We start from the raw sequence: 24,305 nt of genomic DNA, 5'->3' as shown, positions 1-24,305 counted from the left end.
TTTATATTTGGTATTATGGTAGCAGGGCTGGTACTCTCTGGCTTATGTGCTGCACTGATCTATCGGAAAATTGGCAAGACAGCGGCATCAAGAACCACAGCCCCTCGCTTGTCCGTCACGATTAACCAGGTGGGCAAGGCATTGCATTCTCAGACTGTGATGACTCTTGAACTTAGACACAAGTTGGATGACATCTTGGCGCAGATGCGTGCCTTGCACATGAAGTTGAAGATTTCGGAAAGTGTTTTTCACTGCTCAAACCACAACACGGCAGACTTATCAAGCCTGAAGGACAAATTGCCCGACTGTTTTCATCCAGAGGAATGTCTTCTGGCCTTGGTGATTATTTGGCTCCTTCTTTTTTCACCCACAAAGACAATAAACTGTTTTTCATAGGACTGAAGCATGCTCCACTCCCCCCCCCCCCCCCCCCCCCCCACTCCGGCTTCTGCTCACATCACACCCTTTCCCTTCTGCGGTGGTGGCGTGGTTTTAGCTGCAGCTGGTCGCCCATCCCCCCCCCCCCCCCCCCCCAAGCTGACGGTGGTGCAACTCAGGGTTACTGCGCGACCTTCACCCACTTGCCTCAATTCGGATAACGGACTTCTTCAAATTTAGTGCACATAAACAATGTCAAATGTGTATGTGCCGTCTTTAATTCTGATGTGTGCCATTATTACGGTAAACAAGTAATAATTGTGGACTAATTGCTGTCTGAGGTAACTGGAGGGTAAGCGTAATTTCTGCACTGTGAGATCAATAAAGTATATCTCAAAATCAACACTTTACATGAAGGCAACAAGCAGAGGAGATGGAGGAGCAGCAGGTCAAGATAGAGAAGATTCATTAATTAGATTATTAAAAATATTTTCCATGTCTGTTTGTATTTCTTAATATTTTTATTTAATACTTTCTTTACTATGAATTTATTTATTTATGTACATTTTGATCATCCTCTTATGAACCTTTTTGTGAAGATCCATGTTTATGCTACAACAAATAAAAGTTTTAGTTCTTTAGTCCTGTTGTTCACAGTTTACAGCCAAAAACCAAGTCTAAGCTAAATTCATATTATAAAAATCAGCACTCGTCTAAATGTTGTTAACCCCTTAACGCCCGAATTTATATAGCTGTATATAAAAAAATGTTTTGTGTGTGTTTTTGCCTTTAAGTAGATGGTAAATAATGTTGAGATTATTAATTTCACTTTTGCACAAAAACTAGATAGTAATATTGGGTATTCTGGTAATGACTTTGTTATAATGTTATAATAATAATGATGGTATGTTGCAAATTTGCGACAACGGGCATACAGGTCAATTTGGTAAGTTGCATATTTGAGTCAGACATTGTAGCATATATGCAACGATGGGCATTAAGGGGTTAATGGTTTATTGGTTTAGCATAATTACTGTGAGTGAATTAGTAGTTATTGAAGATAATTTTTAGGTTAGCTGTGCCCACCTGCTGTACACCACACCAATGGATTTAAAATGAAACACTCAAGATGCATTTGCTGTAGGATAGTGCACCTTTTACCTGTTGCATCATCATCAAGTATCCATCCGTCCATCTATTATCTATACCCGCTCACTCCAATTAAGGGTCATGGGGGGCTGGAGCCTATACCAGCAGTCATAGGGCATGAGGTGTGGTACGCCCTGGACAGGACACCAGTCTGTCACAGGGCCACATATAGAGAAACAAACACATTCACACCCGCACGCACACCTACAGACAATTTAAAGTTTTCAATTCAGCTCACCTGCATGTCTTTGAATGTGGTTGGAAGCCGGAGCACCTGGAGGGAACCCACACAAACACAGGGAGAACATGCAAACTCCACACAGCAAGGCCGCAGGTGGGAATCGAATCCATGACCTTCTTGCTATGACAGTTCTAACCACTGAGCCACCATGCTGCCTACAGAGAAGGATTTTAATACAAAAAAATATTAATTATTTAACTTTAATCATAACTGTTTCATTTCAACTCCATTGTGCTGGTGTACAGAGACAAAATTCCAAAAACTTTGACTGTCCAACTTTCACTTTAGCTTGTTAAATGTGTACATGGTAAACACTATCAAGCAAAAACTTTGGAAGTACTACAGCAAAGGGTCAGATTTGGCTTTTTGTTTTGAGAGTGATCTGAACAGCACAGCCATCAAACCTGTGTTTGTCCGAAGCCGTTTGTTTTTTCAGCTGATGTCTAATGTAGTTGCTCTCCAGTTTTTTTTCTATTTTTAGAGCCATGAGGAATGTGGGCCCCACGCATCTTTCCCCATTTCCATCCTCCATCTCACAAACCCACGGGAAGGATTTCTACTCTGTTCCACCGGGGAATACATACAGCCCCATAGCATGTTAAACCCTCATTGTCAAGGTCTGGAGAAGCTTTCAACATTGTTTTTGTGATAAATTGGAGCCAGCTGATTGGCTCAGAGCCAGGGCAGTGGTGGCTGCTGTTTTCTGAAGCTGGAGGAAAAGCTAGAGGGGGAACAAAATGGCAAGAAATGAATAGTGGCTGTTTTACAGACCAGCAACAACCCTGGATCCTTTTTAAAGACTTGAGCTACAGCAGACCTCATCCAGGGATTAGGGGCCCTGTAAGCCTCTCAGTGCTGGCCAGGAGGTCAGGTTTCAGCCACCATATCCTCCTTTTCCACACCAGTGAATCTGTCTATCTCCAGATGAAATTTTCTCGAGGTAGCTCTTTGTTTTCAGCCAGCATTTTGTTTTTCTCCCTATGTTCTCTTACTTTGGGCTTTTTCTGTTGTTGCTGCTTTCATATTAGTGACTGTCTGCAATAATATTGAAATGTTGGTGCTGTCACTCACAAAGTAAATTTCAGTTTGACAGTTTAACATTTCTTTTGAAGACTTTTTGCATAATTCCAAAAGTGCACAAATCTTCCTTTTTTCTTTTTCTTTCTTTTTTTGTTAAAAACATTTAAACATCATTAAAATCTGAAAATTACTTGAATGTTCATTTAATATGACAGTATCTGCATCCACTGTAGTAAACGAACACTGAGGATGTTGGGGAAATGTTGATTGTTTAAATCCCTTCTTTCCTACCGCAACTCATGGATGCTCCTTTGGCCTCAGTCACACTAGAGTAAAAATAGGCCACAAACATCCTGGCAACTTGGAGAACATGGTGGTTGCCTGGTGACTGCAGCGATTCTTGTCACTGCTGACGACTAATTGCAAGCAGTTGCTATGACTAGCTGGTCTCGCAGAGTTTGAGGGTGCTGGATGCACAAACAAACTCTGCATGACAATTTTCTATCACAGCAGGTTTGTACAGGTCCTCTAATGGAAGGCACCCTATCTCCAAGCGGCCGTTGTCCAATTCTGACTGAGTGTGATCACTGTCAGACAAATTGGCAGCATTTGCAAATAATTACTGTCTCATTTAACAATCACAGACACATTGCAATCAATTAGCATCAGCCTGCAATCCTGCAAACCATACATGAGCACAATAAGCAATGCGCGGATCAGTTTTGACTTCTTTTGAATCTGCTACTACATACAACTTGTCCACCCTCCACCCACACAATCATCATCATTACAATTATTCTAATCCTCAATAGGTGATTATAATGGCAATTGGTTCAGAACCCATACATGCAAACACGGGGGTGCAGGTTTTGCAACTATTAAATCACTATATTTGTAGAAGCCGTTGGACTATGACAAGCTGCAGCCCTCTGTGGGCTACTGTTACCAGATTTTGCTGCTGAAACCGGAAGGAATTAGAAAATAAAATCTCCCCTAATTACAAACCATGAGGCCACATGTATGGATGGACGGTGCATACTTGAGTATGTGTTTGAGCATACATAGATGTGAAATATTGGTTGGAAAGTTACTTTTCTCACTATAGTTCATTGTTGAACCCACATGTGGACACATGAAAACCAGATGCCCAAACCACCTCAGCTAGCTCCTTTCAATGAGAATTAGCAGTGGCTCTACTCTGACCTCCCCACGAATGACTGAGCTTCTCATCCTATCTCTAAGGGAAACACCAGCCACAATCCTGAGGAAACCCATGTTGGCTGCTTGCCGCTTGTACTCGCAATCTAGTTCTTTTGGTCATGACCCAACCCTCATAACCATAGGTGAGAGTAGGAAGGAATTGACTGGTAGATCGAGAGCTTCACCTTTTGGCTCAGCTCCCTCTTCGTCACAACAATACGGTAGAGCGAATGCAATACCATCCCTGCTGCACCAATTCTCTGGCCAATCTCAGGCTCCATTACCCCTCACTCGTGAACAAAACCCAAGGTACTTGAACTCCTTCACTTGTGGCAAGACCATCTTCCCTACCTGGAGTAGTCAATCCATCAGCTTCCTGCTGAGAACCATGACCTCAGATTTAGAGGTGCTGATCCTCATCCCAGCCGCTCCACACTTTTCTGCGAACTAATCCAGTGAGTGCTGGAGGTCAGAGGCTGATGAAGCCAACAGGAATACATCATCTGCAAAAAGCAGTGACAACACCCTTAGCCCACCAAACTGAAGACCCTCCTCTCCCCAACTCCGCCTTGATATCCTGTCCATGAATATCACAATCAGGATTGGTGACAAGGCACAGCCCTGGCGGAGGACAACCCCCACCGGAAACAAGGGACTGGATTTCCCTGAGAAGGGCTCCCCCTCCCACAGTATCTCCTGGGGTACCCAACCAGACACCTTCTCAAAGTCCACAAAACACATGTAGACTGGATGGGCATGCTCCCAGGCCCCTTACAGGATCCTTGTGAGAATGAAGAGCTGGTTGGATGTTCCACGGCCAGGATGGAACCCGCATTGTTCCTCTTCAATCAGAGGTTCGACTACCGGCCAAATCCTCCTTTCCAGCACCCTGGAGTCACCTTACCAGGGAGTCTGAGTAGTGTGATGCACCTGTAATTGCCACACAGTCTCTGGTCCACTTTATTAAATATAGGGACCATCACCCCAGTTTGCCACTTCTTTGGCACTGTCTCACTGTTGCAGAGACATCTCATCAAAGACAGTCCCTCCACACCCAGAGCCTTCAGCATTTTGGATCTCATCAACCCCCAGGGCTTTGCCACTGCTGAGTTGTTTGACTGCCTCAGTGTCTTCCACCAGGGAAATTAATGATGATCCCCCATCAGCTTCCAGCTCTGCCTCTACTACAGAGGGCATGCCAGTCTGATGCAGGAGTTCCTCAAAGTGCTCCTTCCAGTGCCCGATTACCTCCTTAGTTGAGGTCAACAGAGTCCTATCCTTACTGTATACAGCTTGGATGGTTGCCTGTTTTCCTCTCCTGAGGTGCCTCATGGTCATCCAGAAGCACCTTAGTGCCGACAAAAGTCCTTCCCCATGGTTGCTCCGAACTCCTCCCGCACACTCTGCTTTGCCTCCTTCACAGCCATGGCTGTCGCCCTTTGGGCCTGTCGGTACCTTGTAACTACCTCTGGAGTCCTCCAAGATAGCATATCCCAGAAAGACTCCTTCTTCAGTCAAATGGCTTACCTGACTACTGGTGTCCACCATGGTATATGAGCGTTCCTGACCCTTGAGGCATCTAAGACCTTCAGGCCACAGCTCCCTGCTGCAGCTTCAACAATGGAAGCTTTAAACATTGCCCTTTCTGGTTCAATAACCCCAACCTACACAGGGATACCAGAAGCTCCGCCGGAGGTGTGAGTTGAAGACCTGTCAGACAGTGGGCTCCTCCAGATGTTCCCAGATCCAATCTGCACTATCCGTTTCAGCTTGCCAGGTCTGTCCAAAGTCCTCCCCCACCCTCTGATCTAACTCACCACCGGATGGTGATCAGTTGACAGCTCTGCCCCTCTCCTCACTTGAGTGTCCAGAACATGCAGGCTCACATCAGATGATACAATCACAAAATCAATCAGTGACCTTCGGCTCTGGTACCATGTACACTTATAAGCATCCTTATCTTTGAACATGGTGTTCGTTATGGGCACTCCGTAATTACCACAGAAGTCCGGCAACAAATGACTGCTCGGGATTATATCAAGGAGCCCATTCCTGCCAATCCTGCCTCTTCAGATGCCTCATGTACAAAGACTTGCATGCATTTCCTACTGAAACATGGTGTATGCTAAAACCCAGAAACTGTCGTACACACAAAAAAGTCAGATATATCAAAGTGTGCATACAACAGAGGATGTACTCTCTGCGGCAGCTAAGGAATTCAACCTACCAAAAACGATGAAGAACTTCTACACTGCCATCATTGAGTCTATCATCTCCTCCTCCATCACCATCTGGTATGCTGTTGCCACGGCTAGGGACAGGAGCAGACTGCAGGGTATCATCCACGGAGCAGAGAAGGTGTTCGACTGTAATCTGCCTGTACACCTACAGGGCTCTGAGTTGAGCAAGGAAGATTGTGGCCAATCCTTCTCACTCAGGACACAAACTTTTTGTCACCCACCCCTCTGGCCGACGGCTGAGGTCTATCAGGACTAAAATGTCTGCAGCTAGACTTATAAATAATGCTAGACACCCCCTCTTACCCTGCCTTCCCCCCTCCACTCCTACAAAGTACTGAAAGAACTGAAAGGTACTGTACATCTGCATTCCACTATATTTATTTGACAGTAAACAGTTTTGCCCATTTGTCTATTTGACTTTTACTTCTTACAGAAGTTTTTTCCTTTTCTTTTCTTTTTGTTTATGCACCAATTACTTCTTACAGAAGTATTTTTGTTTGTTTGTTTTTTCTTTTCTTTTGATGCCCGACCAGAGAAGGGAGCAGGTTAGATCATTGTTACACGACAGTGAGTGGTGCGTACCGCGCGGTGGCCCGTGCAGCTTTGGGACTCTCAGATCACGTGATGGTCCACTCGATCCCCGCATACAGACAGAAACTAAAACTCTCTAAACCTGTTGTGAGGACATCTAAAGTGTGGAGCAATGAAGCTGTGGAGGAGCTACGCGCGTGCTTGGGCACTACGGATTGGGATATGTTTGAGGCTTCAACAGACAGTCTAGATGACTACACGGACACTGTGACGTCATATATTCATTTCTGTGAAGACAGCATCATCCCACAGCGCACCAGGGTGAGATATAACAATGACAAGCCCTGGTTCACACCTAAACTCCGGCAGCTCTGTCAGCAGAAAGAGGTGGCTTTCAGAGAAGGAGACAGAGACAGCTACAGAGGTGTAAAGTACAGATTTAGCAAGGAGGTGTCAAAGGCTAAATCCATGTACAGTTCACATCTGCAGCAAAGGTTCTCTGCCAGCGACTCGGCCTCTGTGTGGAGGGGGTTGAAAGAGATCACCAACTACAAACCCAAAGCACCTCGTTCTATTGACGACCTGAAGCTGGCCAACAACCTGAATGTCTTCTATTCACGCTTTGAAGACAAGGACTCACACCTCCCCACCGCCCACACAACTGGATATTCAAACACCATGGACCTCCCCCCTCTCACCGCTGCCCTCCCCCCTCCCCCCGTTGCCCTCTCCGTCCAAGAGGAGGACGTGAGAAGACATGTCAAAAGGCTGAATCCACGTAAGGCCCCGGGCCCAGACTGTGTCTCTCCTGCCACCCTGAGACACTGTGCTGATGAGCTGGCCCCAGTCTTCACGGGGATCTTCAACACCTCCCTGGAGTCATGCCATGTTCCAGTCTGCTTCACGTCCTCCATTATAGTTCCAGTCCCCAAGAAACCACGCATCACTGGACTTAACAACTACAGGCCTGTGGCTCTCACGTCTGTAGTCATGAAGACCTTCGAACGCCTGGTTTTATCCCACCTGAAGTCCATCACCGACCCCCTCCTGGACCCCCTGCTGTTTGCCTACAGAGCCAACAGGTCTGTAGACGACGCCATAAACCTGGCCCTGCACTCCATCCTGCAGCACCTGAACTCCCCAGGAACCTACACTGGGATCCTGTTTGTGGACTTCAGCTCTGCATTCAACACCATCCTTCCAGCTTTGCTCCAGGACAAGCTTTCTCTGCTCCACGTGCCCGACTCCACCTGCAGGTGGATCACAGACTTCCTGACGGACCGGAGTCAGCGTGTGAGGCTGGGAAAGAACGTCTCAAACACTCGGGCTCTCAGCACAGGATCTCCACAGGGCTGTGTCCTTTCCCCTCTGCTCTTCTCCCTGTACACTAACTGCTGCACCTCCAGCCACGACTCTGTAAAGCTCATCAAGTTTGCGGATGACACCACCCTCATCGGACTCATTTCGGATGGGGATGAGTCTGCCTATAGGAGGGAGGTGGACCGGCTAGTTACCTGGTGTAGCAGCAACAACTTGGAGCTCAACGCCCAGAAAACAGTGGAGATGATCGTGGACTTCAGGAAAGCCACAGCCCCCCTGCCCTCCCTCGCCCTCACCAACAGCCCCATCACCACTGTGGACTGTCACCGCTTCCTCGGCACCACCATCACCCAGGACCTCAAGTGGGAGTCAACCATCAGCTCCCTCATCAAGAAGGCCCAGCAGAGGATGTACTTCCTGCGGCAGCTGAAGAAGGCCAAGCTGCCTGTCCAGCTGATGGTGCAGTTCTACACTGCCGTCATCGAGTCCATCCTCTGCTCCTCCATCACGGTGTGGTACGCCGGGGGCCACAGCCAGGGACAGACACAGACTACAGCGGCTGTAGCCTTCCATCTCTCCATGACCTGCACGTCTCCAGGACTCTGGGCCGAGCAGGTCGGATCACAGCCGACCCTTCTCACCCTGCACAGTCTATTCAAACCACTCCCCTCGGGCAGGAGGCTACGGTCCATCCGGACCAGAACCTCCCGCCATAAGAACAGTTTCTTCCCCTCTGCCGTTAGACTCATGAACTCCTCATAACTCAGTCACCTTAACCTTAACTCTGTCACTTTATCATTTTATCACGGGTCACTTTAGACAATGTACTTTGGTTTTAATTGCACTCCTCCCACTGCACTGTTTTTTTCTGTTCCTCTTTCTTTCTGTTTTTCTGTTGCACACAGCCTTTCATATTTCATATGTAATTTTTTTATCTTATATTTTGTCTTATTTTGGCACATATTGTATATTTTATCTTAGCATTTTATATTGCTCTCTGTTTAATGTTGCACCATTATATCGAAGCAAATTCCTAGTCTGTGAATCCTGTTCATTGGCAATGGCAATAAACTTCTTCTGATTCTGATTTTTCCTTTTCTTTTATTGTTGTTTATGCACCAATTCCTTGTATGTGAGAATTTACTTACTTGGCAGTAAATTCGATTCTGATTCTGATGTTCCTTTTGTACATCCCAGTCAACGTGGAATTGAGAAGATATGCAGAAGTACCAAACTCCTCCCTGTCCGTGCCTCCATTTAAATATGTAGATTTATTTAAATAGGCCCTGGGACCTGGGATTCCCCTCTCTGTCCGATCATTCCACATGAACAGAAATGATAAATTTTACAGAATGTGAGCTAGAGATACTCGTAAATGAAGGTGGAGACACGCAGGGATATTTTATTTGGTACACAAAAGGAAATTGTGAGAACAATCGGTGGCATCAGCAATCATCTGGATCAAATGATTAATGTCCTTAGTAATATCAGTAAAGCAGTAAATACACTTGTGTATAAGTGAATTCTCTCAGTGCATCTTTAAATGGTGGAAATCACATGCTGCTGGGCCCGTATGGTTTCCAGGGGTGGGTTGAAGTTGACGGGTCCGGCATCCGATTCTGGTGTGACTGAGGCCTTACCCAGTCGGCATGCAGGTGAACATACATGTCTGTGTTCATCTTGGTCTAGCAGATTTTTTTTATATCGATTTAAATGCAGCAGGAAATTAGGATGTTTTGAAGAGTGATGAACGGTGAACATCTGGCATCTTCGTCTTTTCCATAATGTTTAAGTGTGAATGTCCAGCCCTGTCATCTAAGCAGAGAGGAATGTAAAGACAGAGAGAAGAAGCCAATCAGAGTGGTTGAAACACTCAAGGTTCTTAGTGCATGAATAATTTATTAAAGTTGCACTTTGCAGTGTCACACATGGCCGCCAGAGTCTTTACCCAGAAGTCCCCAGCCACTTTATAATGCAAAATAAATAATAAAAAGTTACTTTCAAGATACTGAGTTCTGTAAAGTGCAGTAGTACACTTTGGCTTTCTTCAGACTGCCAGTTCAAATCCGATTTAAAGCATATCCCATTCAAATCTCATCTAACTGATTGACTGTCCACAGTAGTAAGTGGACAAATCCAATTTCTGTGTCCATATTGCAGACTTCATCTGTCATCAAATCCACATCAGGTGCTACATGCGTGTGATAAAAATCACACGCATGTAAACACTCATACGACTGTTGTGTCTGAATCCTGCAACTACAGAGCTCTGCCTCACAGGATATGGATTCTTATTAAAGCTGGTGACAACAAGGCATGCTGTCGGGTGACATACCGGCCATCAGCACTCTTTTTTTGGAGGTGATTTTAGTGTGTGTGTGTGTGTGTGTGTGTGTGTGCGCGCGTGTGCACGCGTGTGTATACGTATACCTGTGCTACAGGATTTTTTTTTTTCTTCTCACCCAGCTATGAGCTGTGGGGGGAAAGTCATCATAGATCTCAAGGCACAAAGCTCACAGGGGGAACTTTACATGGTGTGAAAATTCACAGAAATAACAAACAGCCTATCTGAGAGTTCAAACAATAGAATTGCAAAAATTCATTTTGAATTACTACCTATGAATGAGGCTTGCAATGGATTTGGAAAAACATATTTCATGTCACTTTTGAGTGTTCAGACTTACAGTATGGAATCAGATTCAATTATTGCAATGTAGTATTTCTGCAATAAATACCTATGTGGAGGAGCTTACAGTGTTTAATTTTTGTTTAGTCTGTCTCCTCTGTGACGGGTGTTCATTCAACATTTTTCTGTTTGAAGTGTTAGAATAGAAGTAAGTTTGGGGCAATAATGCAGAGCTGTTGTTGTATCAATACTGAAGAGGGTCTATCTGTGACAGCTGCTGCCGTCATGTTTTCAGGTTTTTTTCTTTTCCTCATTGAGGTTTTTTAGGATTTCTGACCTGATTAGTGGACTTCAGCTAGATTTACTCAAAGGATACTCTAGTCACAAATTATATAATATTTAATAATATGATTCAGGCTGATTTGGCCTCAATTTTAACACACAAATCTCATAAGCTCAGCAGAGCAGGTGGCACTGTGGTATAGTAGTTGGAATACCAACCTATAAACTTGATCTGCATCAACCCAGTTCACCCAGCATCAGCGTCCCATCCAGGGGGTAGACGTAGACTCTCATCCACTTCACACTTTGTTTCCAGGATAACCACACTTTTTATCCGGGATAACCACAGTTTTTACCCGGGATAACCACACTTTGTATCCAGGATAACCATGCTTTGTATCCAAGATAACCACACTTTTTATCCGGGATAACACGCTTTGTGTCCGGGATAACCACACTTTGTATCTGAGATAACCACACTTTTTATCTGGGATAACCGCACTTTGTATCTGAGATAACCGCACTTTGTATCTGAGATAACCACACTTTGTATCCAGGATAACCACACTTTGTAGCCGGGATAACCACACTTTGTATCTGGGATAACCGCACTTTGTATCTGGGATAACCGCGCTTTGTAGCCGGGATAACCATGCTTTGTAGCCGGGATAACCACGCTTTGTAGCCAGGATAACCACGCTTTGTATCCGGGATAACCACGCTTTGTATCCGGGATAACCACGCTTTGTATCCGGGATAACCACGCTTTGTAGCCGGGATAACCACACTTTGTATCGGGGATCACCACACTTTTTATCCGGGATAACCACACTTTGTATCCGGGATAATCGCCGACCCCATGTGCCTGGTGCCTGTATAAGAATTCATCATCTATCAGTTATTTATCCTGCATAGTGAAGTTTTACTTATGACATTCATACTGTATATAATGTGTGTGTATTATTCAAACACGTTTTCATTCCAAGCTGCAGTTTTACCATGAGGAATAGTTGTTCTAATATACTCATCTTCTCACAGTGTGATTTCTTTGTGATGTTTGCAAACTGAGGGTGAAGACTGCAAGACATGAACGCTCAGTTTTGATAGCTGTAAACAATCTCACATATTTAAAACAGGTCACTGGGGTCCTCATTAAAACATTGGTTTGGATTGAGAATGCACACAGAAACACTATCGGCAATTTACCCTCTTTTTTATTTGTTTCTATTCTTTAAACTCTGACAGTGTTATTCAAAATACCAGAATAAAACATCTCTATACTGACTATAAATAGAGAGCAGCTGTAGATTATTTGTTGTTTTCTCACTGTGCACTTTGTGACTGTGTCAGTGCCGGGGTTGAACGGTGCAAATCTGCAAAGAGAAAGTTTTCCAGTGGTGGGGGAAAAAAACATTAAAGTTCTTTCTGATACAGATGGCTTCAGTTATGTTGCAGTCTTAAGGGTCATGCATCTTATTCTATAGAGCAGGAGGTGGAACAGCAGACTTTAATCAAATTAGATGCATAATGACAAACTGCAGAGAAGTATCAGAGTTTGAAAGGTCTTATTTTGTAAAATTGTTTTTAATTTTAAATTTGCAGTTAAATATGGCTAGGGTTTCATGTGAACCATTCTCAGTCTTACAATTCTGTGGCTGCGCACGTAGAAATGTCTGCTTTAGACAATATTTAAGACATGCTTGTTATATTCTTCCATGTACAGCGCATCAGAACATATCTGGAATGTTTCTTGTTCTTTGAGAGACAACCACTTTGGCAAACTTTCTCTGAGCAGGATGCCGACATGGTCTATGTGGGAGAGAGCAGCTGATCAGACATTACTTTGCTTCTGGCTCACCTCCCATCAGAGAGTGGCGTGGTCAGCAGTAGGTCCTTAACATTTAAAGCAACAGAGTTAAAAACAAAGAGGTATATATGAGAACTAGAGGCTGCACTTGCACTGAGCAGTGTGCCGGCAAGGAGGTGTGATCGCCATTTTAATTCCGGGCAAGTTAGTGATTTGCATGCAAAGAAGTTCAATTAGTCTCATCAAGAAACAGGTGGAATATGCCAGAAAGCTGTGCATGTTGGCAAAGCCACAAATGGAGGAACAAGGGAGACAATATTTCCTTCCATAAGTAAGTGGTTTTGGTTATTCTTGTCACTTTGTCTGTGATATTTGGATGAGAAACAGCTGTATGTTTCCTTCCGTACCTGTGTCGCCCAGTGACACGGACCATTAACTCTTCACTTATGTCTAGGGATGAGTATTGATAAGATTTTATCGATATCGATGCCATTATCGATTCTGCTTATCGATCCAATTCCTTATCGATTCCCTTATCAATACCTCTTGTGAATTTTGTACTAAAAGTAGGCTTTGCAGGTTTTCTGTGTATTTCATTGAGTCTTAAAGTAAATAAATATGAAATTGGTCACTGTATCGTTGATCTCTGGACATAAATAAAAATAAACAAAACGGTGTTTCGCTTTGAAGTTATTAATTCCGACTGGATTCTATCGTTCTAACTTGACTCGGCAGAGAGCCACGCAGCGTTTGGAGCTGTGTGAACAGAACAGAGGACGATTCTCGTTTCTTTCTCGCAACAAGACAGGAGTCCCAGTTAGTAACTTTAATCCGCACAAAAGTGACTCACGATTTCACATATTCAGGGATGAAAGTGGTGAAAAACAAAAAAAGCTGAAACCCAAAATTACCCCCCAACACCACGTGCACGAAAATGTTTGAATTCTAGAAGCTCTGAAATGCAATCTGGGACTATTCCAGACAATAAACTGCAGTGAGTGCAGCATCCATTTTGGTGAGAAAAAAAAAACAACTTATTCAAATTCATTCCAGTAGTATTCTGCTGTTATGAGGATGCAGCAGTTTTCTAGCTTGACAGATAGTTCTGGAGGAAATCACTGAAGAAATTAACACATTAAAAATATGGTTTGACCGAAAAAAACAAAACAAAACAAAAACTGTCATTAAACTTAAATAAGAGGGATGAAATGGAGGTGTAAGAGTCACTAGGTGTTAACAGGAAACACTTATTTATTTCTGTATGTATGTATTTATTTACTTATGTATGTTCATTGTTAGTTGGTTTTATATTTTCTGTTGTGTTTTTATTCAGGTTCTTTTTGTCCCTTTCTCTAAAATTGTATATAATCATTAGATTAGTTATTATTACTATTATTGTTGTGCTTGCTATTATTAATAATATATAAACAAAAATAAATTTAAAAAATATTACAATTTGTAATACATTTGACTCTTTTACAACAAATGCTTGACAGCTGCAACTGCTCAATGCTAAGTTTAACATTGAAAATGCCATAGACATGCTAACGTGTTAGCATCGGCCCCGTTTTTAAGTTTTAAAATACATCTATCAACTGTTTCAGAAGACCATAACAGGTCGGTTTAACATAAAAAAAGGTAATTAATACTCACAGCCATATGCTCTTTAGGGTTTTAGCAGGGGAAAGTGAAAGAAAAAAATTAATCAATGAAGCAGTGATCGAAGCACTGCTTCGATCTGTGAATCACTGCTTCGATTGGTTCAAGATTCAAAGCAAAGCCGCGCTGCAGAAAAGTTGATTACGGACCTGCTGCAGGGTCTGTAATCAATGTAGAGAAATTATAATTTTCCTGACACCCCCAAAAACAACGGCCACTCTGAAGGACCGATAAGGGAATCGTTAAGTAAAAAGGTTATTGATGTTGGTGGATCAAACCATTTCTTAACGATACCCGAAAGGAACCGGTTCTTGATACCCATTCCTACTTATGTCTAGTTGATATTTTCCACTGCTAGACTGATGTCTAGTTAAATACTTGTCGTTAGTGATTAAAATTGTTCAACAAGACTGGGGATTTTTTTTAAATTTGCACCTTATAATAATGAGATTATAATGACCCGCGCTGGGCCGCTCACAGTCACACCCACACATAGAGATGTGTGGGTGTGACTGTGACTGACTTCATGAATGAAACTCGGTCAATAAAGGATAAATGTGTGTGTGTGTGTATATATATATTATGGTTTTAGGAGCCGTGCTGCGTTGAACACAGCAGCAGCAGCAGCAGGATGTCTCAGTTCAGCAGCTTGAACATTGCAGATCTGTGTAACTTTCAACACTAATATTTGGGAATGTGTGTGTGTCAGAGTAAGTTTAATACTTTCCTGACATAATTTAATGTAAATTAATTTTACTGGCTCGATATCCAGGCCAGAATGGCATTTTAACATGTATTTTGCGAGCATTTTTCTGAGTGTGTTCAGTTGCGAATCCCCATTAAAAATGCATTAACATCTGGGAACTTCATCAATATTTTGCCCAGCTAGGAGATGTTATGTCGCTGTCCATGAAGGGACGTTTTCGTTTAGTGCGCAGCATTGGGAGTGCAGACACTAGTACTCATATATATAACCTCTTTGGTCAAAAATGAGTTGTTCCTTAAAGCTGCGGTGTGTCAGTTTTAGGGGTGTTTATTAGCAGGCATGGATTATAGCATTTGTAACAATCTATTCATTCATGTATGATTACCTGCAAAAAGAGATCATTGTGTCTTCATAAGCTTAGAATGAGCCCTTCTCATCTACATAGGAGAAGGCCCCCCATGTGAAGTCCACCGTGTTGCATCGAAATGTTGGTACAGTATCTTAAAAGGGACATACTTACTATGCCTTGTGCATTTCAAATCAGTGGTTGCTCTCCTATATGCTGTCTGCTGGCTGCTGATGCCGGCTAATAAGTTTGAGAAGTTTGAGAATTTTTGTGAAATGCAGGCTACATATTGCTTATCACAGAAAGTAAGGGAGCATGAATCATTTTTGCCAAAGTCACAAAAACATACAGGGAAACAAACTTGTGACTGGTGATAGCATAATGCAGTTTTCAATCTCACCACGAGATGACATTAAAGTTTACACGGTGTAGCTTTAAAGCGCTATAAGGGCAGTGTGGTGGTCAAGTGGTTAGGGTGCTTGTTTCCAGAGCACATTTTTCTGGTTCAGCACCATCCCTGCTCATTCTCCACTTAATGTGGTTTTGCGTCATGAAGGGCATTTGGTTAAAAAATAAATAAACAAAAAAGAACAAACTTGTGACACATTAACGTGCAGATCCCTATCAGATCTGCTGTGGCAACCCAAAGTGAAAAAGGAGAAGCCGAATAAACTTACTGTTACCTATCAGATAATACTATGCTATCAGATATTTTTGGCTACAAATGCTGTCTGTTTCAATGCACCCTGTTGGCCCATATTAGCTCACTGAAAAGGTGTATAATATAAGCAGTTTAATAAACAAAGTCAGTATATGTGGCTGTGAAGGAAAAGTTCAGATTGGTGCAGTTCTGCTGGTAATATCCACTGTAACTAATGGCTATCCATGGCATTTAATGCTGACTGCAAAGACTTCCAGGTCCATGCAGCATGTTATAAACAAAATCACAGAGATTATTTAAAACAGGTAATTGAATCTCCTCATTAGTGTCAAAACTGTTAAAATGCTCCTTTTTCAGAATAGGATGGCTCATAATGTAGCAGTAGAGTTTGAATATACTGATAACTGCACTGCACGTGACAATCCATTACAGGTAAAGAAACAGCTGTCAAATGGCCACTTTTTAAAACAAATTAAAGCTTGGCCAACTCTACATTTAAATTATTATAAATTTTTTATTTATAAGGGGCATTAACACCCAAAAGCCCAGTGGAGAGGAAAACAAAATTAGTTCAGGTTATAATCTCTTCAAGGCAGTCAATTTAATGACTTGTGAATCACTGGATTCACAAATATGCAGTCACAAGATTCATACCCAGCTTCATGTGATGCTCATCATGTAGAGCGACAGCCAGTGGCAGTAACGAGGGACACGGTGCTTACTATTATGTTCCCACTCACTGCACAGGACTCGGCTCGATCACAAGTTGCTTGACTCACTCTGTTATCTGTTTCTCCCACAGAAGCTGCCTGTCTTCTCGAGACCCTTACTGTGTTTGGCTCAGGTCAAGCAGCTGTGCCACGGTCTCACCTGGCTTCAAGTAAGTCTGACACACAGAATTGGTGATTCCTAAATTTTTTCAACAGCAGGCACGGGTAATTGCTTGCACTGTCTGTGAGGTGCTCCACAAAATTTGAAGAGCTTTTCCTGATCTGACAAACTAAAATCATTGGCCTAAAGAACTGCAGTGTGTGTGCACATCTATAGTTGTTTGTGCACATTTTTAGACAGTAGTACATTTTTACAATGGTGATAACAGTACATAAATGAATCAAAACATACACAATTGGCCCACGCCTTGCCATCTGACCATCAGTGGTTGGATTTTGTTCAGACAAAATGGATAACTATCCTCTTTTCGCTGTTTCCACGACCACAGCATTTATTGCCTGGTATCTGTGATTGTGTTGTGTGTTTTCTGTATTATCTTGATATATAAGTAAGCCGCTATATATCTTTATTCCTGAAATTGTTTGCTGGAGACCTCATAAAGTTCTTGTGTACACAAGGTTCCAGAGGCTCTGCTCTATAGTGGCCACTATTATAGTTGAAATGCACCCAGTGTCAAACTTGTCCAAGTTCTCATTGAGGTCACCTTGTGTACCGTGGTTTGTCTTCATACACAAGACTTTACTGTTACAGCAGCATAATCAGAGAAGAGGTTGACAAGCAGGTTACAAATAATAGAAAAAGAGAGAATACAGTAGATAAGTGATTTAAAAAAAAAATCACAGTCACACAGTCTTTATTGAGATATCACATACACAATATTACATAGACAGGATTTTTAACCAAAAAACAGATCAGATCTAGCCTTGAGTCTTGCATGCTCTTCTGGCAAAATCACACTCACTCATCTTCAACCGCTTACTCCAATTAAGGGTCACAGGAGAGCTGGAGTCTGAAAACTATGTACATAAATGAAAATCACATCTTTTTAAGAAATTTCTTGTCTCTGCCACTCAAACATGAAGTTGTATAAGTTGGTGATGCTGCAAATAAAAGTTGCACCTTGCACAGTTTCTCTAGTCACAGGTTCAGAAGCTTTACCCCCAATCTCAATTCTCTTTTGTACCCCTTCCCCTTGGCCCTACCCATACCCCTACGCCTACCCCTTTAAAACAAGGGGTAAGGCGAAGGGGTATGCCTCTAGCCCTATGAATTGAGACACCCCTCCACCTTAGGAGAAAAAAAAACTGCCCGTCTCAAACTGCCGTCTTCACTGTTTGTTAACATAACTGAAATACAACTTGTTGCAGTAGCCTGTTTGCTCTTTTTATTTTCTCACCTTTCTGTGTAAAAAAAAATCTCCTTTAACAGTGGAATATCCGGATAAAATGCTGAAACCGACTTCTTCTGAAACTTCTCTGTTCTCTCACGACGTCCTGGATCAATAGAGCCTGAAATGTGGAGGTTTTCAGCTTGAAACAGGCTGACGACGGCGCCTGGGAGCGCTGCGCGACGTCCCGCTCCGTGGGAAGTCCTTAAAGCGACAGTATCACCTCAAATCTCTCATCAGCCGTTAAAATTTTCACCGAAAACCAGCTTAATTTTTCGAACCGTGTCGACTTCGATGTGCCTCACAGGTTTAGACAAAATTTTGATCAAACAAAGCACCAGTCTCTCAGCAACTTCTCAGACAAAGGAATTCCGACAAGGGGCTGGACGACTCCTCCCTCAAGGAGTGCTCACAGGCGAATGATGTCACCGACAGGCATGGAAAAACTCATGCATGTGCACGAGGGTTCAAGCATGTCTGACGTAAAAACATATGAATGAAATCCATATAGTTTTTGAAAAAAATAAAAAGGACCATTACTTTATTGACAGACCTCATAATTTGTAATGAAAGCCGCTTCATTTGTGCGGCTCTTTCGGCGCCATGTTTGTTTCTGTGGAGACAGCAGTAAGCTCCTCCTACCCCTCCAAACGGAGTGTACATCCAGATTCACTCCAAACGGAGGGGTTTGAAGCCCTTCGCCTTCCCCTCCGCCTTGCTCCAAAAAGAGAATTGAGACAGCCCTCCGTCTCTCGTGCCCGCGCAAAACGGAGGGGAAGGGGTAAGGGGAAGGGCCAAGGGGTAGAATTGAGACTCAGCCTTAGAGTTGTCATGTGTGTTGCTTCCGTTATTTGTGTGCTTCTTGCACAGTCTCTCAGTTTTTGAAAATTTCCCACTCTACGCAGATTTGTTATACAGTACAATACTGTTTGTATTTTTTAGTGATTGATGCAAATGAAGTCCAAGAAATATTCAGTGACTTGAAAATCTACATGTATCAAATCACTAACTTGTCTAAAGAAAACTCGCTGTGAAAGTGATCATTTCTATTAACAGATTTAATTTGGCCAGTTGCTTATGACCTATGAAAGTATAAGTTGAACTACCAATAGGGAGACCTGTGTTAGATTCCCTATCACTGTGTGTCCATAGACAAGACACTTCATCTGCACTGTCCCAGTGTACCCAGCTGTAAATGGGCACCAGCCTTGGCTGGGGAAGTAATCTGTGATGGACTGACATCCATCCAAGAGAGTTTTCTTTGTGTGTGTGTGTGTGTGTGTGTGTGTGTGTGTGTGTGTGTGTGTGTGTGTGTGTGTGTGTGTGTGTGTGTGTGTGTGTGTGTGTGTGTGTGTGTGTGTGTGTGTGTGTGTGTGTGTGTGTGTGTGTGTGTGTGAATATTATCATACTGTGTGTTAAAGCTTGGTCATTTTCCTGTTTTTCCTTCACCCTCCTTTTTTCTGTATTTTCACTCCACACTGCCCCCCCCCCCCCCCCCCCCCCCCAAGAGCTTGTGTTATAAAACAAAAGTTAATGTTAAGCTGTCTGTTTAAATCACACCATGTTGTACTGCACCATCTGGCAAATGGAAGAGAAAGATGAATGCACAGATGGATGGAGAGATGTATGTATGAATGAATGTGTAGAGAGATGGATGGAACAAGACCAGAGGAGGAGGAGATGCTGTTAGATTTTCCTCATATATGACTCATGACAGTCGAATGGTTTGTGTGTCACTGTGCAGTCGATGTGTATCCTCCTTTAAATCACTACGCTGAGTGTGTTTTTCTCTCTTTGTACATTGATGTAAACTGTGTGTATTATCGTAGACTCACTTTCCCCAACACTTACTTTGCTCATCTGCCCACACGTACACAATCTACACATGCGTATATATATATATATATATATATATATATATATATATATATATATATACACACACACACACAGATGACCTCTTTCCACTGTCGATTGGTTTCCAATAGGTTATTTTGAGGGCTGAAAATATGCAGCTCCTGAATTATTACATATCCTCTGCTTGGCCACCCAAACATATTACTTCTCGTGCCCTCACACAGACAGGGGCTAATGGATTTTTTTTTTTTAAGTGGTCAAGCTGTGTATCATTGTACCTGCTAAAATACATATTTTTCACAGAATGTTGTGTTTTTGACCCTTTAAAGTGAGTATAGTTTTGACATTACAAAGTTTTGGATAATGACATTTCTTTAAAATTATATGTATTTCCAAAGGGCCTACTGTAATTTCTGGACTATAAATCATGTTTTTTTTTTTTTGGTTTTTTACTTGTTTGGCTTTTCCTGCAACTTGGATTTCAAAGTGGCTACAAGAAAGCATCATGTGCACATGTGACATCTAAAAACCTCTGAGTTAAAATAGACACAAGATACAGACAGCGGGCTTGACACACTATTGGGTCCATCACCAAAAATAATCTCTCAAATAATGCCTCAAGCAGGCATGGGTCTTTCCCCGGGTCTTCTCACAGTTGGATGTGAATGGAAGCCCTCCCTAGAGAGGTGACCAGGGACATCCTCACCAAATGCCCGGACCACTTCAGCAGGTTCTTTTTGATGCAAAGAAGCAGCGACTCTACTCAGAGTCCCTTGTGGATATTCAAGCTTCTCACTCTGTCCCAGAGTCTAAGTCTAAGCCCAGATATCCAATGGAGGAATCTTATTTCCGCTGCTTGTATCCGCAACCTTGTTCTTTCTGTCATTACCCAAAGTTCATGACCATAGGTGTGGATAGGAGCAGAATCAAGAGTCCTACCTTCTGCTCAGCTTTTTCCTCACCAAAACTGTCTGGTACAGTATCTGCAAAACATCAGACACACCCCAATACATCTATCGAGCTCACACTCCAACTCGCTCCCAATCGTAAACATGAACCGAAGATACTTAAACTCCCCGACTTGGGGCAGTAATTATGATTTTCATTCCATTCACTTCACACTCTGCCTCAAACCTACCTAGTGTGCTTTGGAGGTCACAGTCTGATCAAGCAAACAGAACAACATCATCCACAAAAAACAGAGATGCAGGTTGGAGGTGCCCAAACTCCAGTCCCTGACTGTACCTTGAAATCATGTCCATGAACATCACAAGCAAGAGTAGTGACAAGGGCAACCCCGGCAGAATCCAACACTAACCAAAAACAGATCTGATGTTATGCTGAGAATACGGACACAGCTCCTACTCTGCCTCCATCATCACATCCAAATCATCCATGTCCTACAAGTTCATATCTTCTGTGTCTGCCTCCATGAAATCCACCTTCCAAAGCATAGCAAAATTTGATAAAAATCTGTAAGCAGTGTTCTAAACCAGAGAAATGCAACTGTGTACAAAGAAGGAACAACAGTCTGAGTTTTTGGTCCATCCTATCTTCATTAGCAACCAACCAAGCAGACAAATGATGCATCACCACCTCTTGAAAATAACAGTCTGTCTGCCACAGCCAGGTTTCTCCAGCCATTGAGGTTCCCAACACTAAAGCACCAGCGTGCTGGAAACATGCCCAGAGATACCTGCCACATCTGCAAAACATTTTCGCTGATACCCCCTCACAACGTAAGTGACACTCATCTGAGTCTCCTGAAGAAACCTCTCACTTGACAGAAAGTCAGTCCATCGTGACCCAAAAATCCTCCAGACATACCAAAGATGTTTAGTCATCACCTGAAATCATTGGTTTTCATCCAAGTCTCACAACTATCCAGTAAGACAGAAAGCACCAGGACCCTACTTGGACCTTCTTTTTTCTGCACTGATATCTGTGTCACCAAACACCTCTGTCAAGAAACTTCATTAACTTCCATCAGCTCTTCCCAGGCATCTCTCACTCTCAGAGCTCAAGGACCCAGAGATACAAATGTCCTGACAAGTTCAGTACTTTCACCACATACAGATAGACGTCTTATGGCTGAGTCCAGTGAGACATGGAAAGTCTCGACATTTTTGTTGATTCTGGACAATCCAAATCCAAGACACTGTAATTTCTCTCAAGTGCTTTAATCAGGGAATCCATTGGTTCTGCAAAGATCACACAATTGTCCCCATAGTTGAGGTTGGTAAGCAAACACCAACACTTTAAGTGCTAGTTTCCATAATGCAACCCAACACCCAGTCTTTGCAAACATGGCCAGCAGTATTCACTGGGAAAAAGTTTCTGCCCCTGCTCTGTACAGCACTCACAATATCTGGATACAGCTTGCTTTAACATCCTGCAATTCCTTGGGGATCCCACAATTCACAGGTTGTCCCAGAGAGCACCCCTGTCAATGAAATCTAGCGCTTTGCAAAAATCATCGTAAAATGCAGTTGGCATTTGATCTTGTGGTTGTAAAGCTAAACTGTTCCTGGTACTGAGCACTAAGTAAATGGCACTGAATGTTATCAAGTAAAATCCTCACAAGTACCTTTCCCGACACAGAAAGCTGCATAATACCCCCTGTAATTGTTGCAATCGAGACAACCACCCCTTCTTTTCCAGAATTAATTAGAATCAAAATATCTTTAATTATTATTGCACAAGTACAACGAAATTAGTGCTGTATAAAAGACACTAAACTACAAATAAGAACAAGCAACTAATGTAAGCTAAGAATAAAAAGTAAAAAAAAACAAGTCCTTTCTTCCAGTATGAAGGAATGATACTCGTCTCCCAGATGGAAACAAAGGTTGTTTGTAGTGCCAGGAGAACAGCATCTCCACCAACCTGAAGGAGCTCAGCTGCAATGCCACAAATCCTTTGAGCTTTGCTTGTCTTCAGTTGTTTCACAGTTGGAAGAAATGCCATAAATCATATTGAAAACTATTTTACATTGACGTTCACTTGCCTGTCCATTAAATTTATGATACCAAGTTGTCAGAACACTTTATTCCAAAAAATTAATTTAATTCTATTAATTATTAGTATTTTCTTTCTTCTTGTAGGTTTTTGTTTTGTTTTCCTGAAGTATAACAGCAGGGTCAACTCAGTCCCAACCTAGTCTTTCTTATGCAGTCTTTCAAGCAGCCAGTCTTTCTTATGAAATGCAGGAAACCACCTCAAAGCTGTTAAGCAGTTTTGTCTAGTAGAAAAAAATGTCATTTTAAAGCTGGCAAGTAGTTATTCGGTACTGAGCAGTTTTCCATTATTCAAAGATTTTTGGCATAGGCTTTGCACTGTAAACAGTTTTATTATTATGATTTTAAAAAGTGGGAAGCAAGAAGAAAATGTCAATTTTGTTGTGACATTCAGGATTGAAATCACGACAAAGAGAATGTCGTACCAAGAGGCTGAAGCTCAGTAGAACATCACATAGCAACAGATTCCCCATGGCTTTGTTCTGCTGCCATCACGTTGGACTATTTTAAACCTGTCAGACACACACAGTCTATGGACAGATCATGTGATGTTGCTGAAGAAAGAAGGCAAGATCGCCACAACTGCTGCAGAAGTCAACTTTTTTTTTAATCTTTTCCTCATACTTTAATACACAGGCAGCCTGAACACATTCATAATATGAAATGAGACCTCAACGCCATGGTCAAACCAAACTGTTTGTGCAAAATGCACACATCCATAAAATGACGATTTGATGTATTGACAGCATTGTGAAACTTGTAGAAATCAAAGCTGACACTGGAATATTACGCTTTCCTTTGAATTTGTGTTGCTTCTCCTTGGTCATTAGTGTGCAACTTTTCTGAACTGTGCTGTCCGAACCCGACCTGAACCTGACGCTTTTAATGTCTCTATTTCCATTCTACTCAAATCCCTGACCAGCAAACAGGAAGAATTGATGTCCTGTATTTTAAATTTTTTTTTAAATGATTGCATAATTTGAAGCAGACATGTTTGTAGCACAGAGAGTAAATTAAGTTTTTTTTTTTTTTTTTTTTTTTTTTTTTTTAACCTTACCTGTTGGTGTTCTTTCTCCTGGAGTTAAAATCACAGCCTGATGAAAACTTATCCACGTAAGACATCTGGAAATACTGTGAATATCCACA

At 42.4% G+C, this 24,305-nt stretch overlaps 1 protein-coding gene across 1 annotated transcript in view; it reads left to right on the top strand.

The window, feature by feature from the left end:
* sema6e (sema domain, transmembrane domain (TM), and cytoplasmic domain, (semaphorin) 6E) overlaps nucleotides 1-24,305 on the top strand; it is a 197,817-nt gene that overhangs the window by 107,449 nt on the left and 66,063 nt on the right. The window contains 1 exon segment of the mRNA XM_034174361.1: nucleotides 16,969-17,046. Coding sequence (XP_034030252.1) covers nucleotides 16,969-17,046 — 78 coding nt within the window.

The sequence above is a fragment of the Thalassophryne amazonica genome, chromosome 7 (assembly GCF_902500255.1).
Source record: "Thalassophryne amazonica chromosome 7, fThaAma1.1, whole genome shotgun sequence".
Lineage (NCBI taxonomy): Eukaryota > Metazoa > Chordata > Actinopteri > Batrachoidiformes > Batrachoididae > Thalassophryne > Thalassophryne amazonica.
The sequence above is the reverse complement of the archived record's forward strand: the minus strand, read 5'-3'. Positions and strand labels throughout refer to the sequence as shown.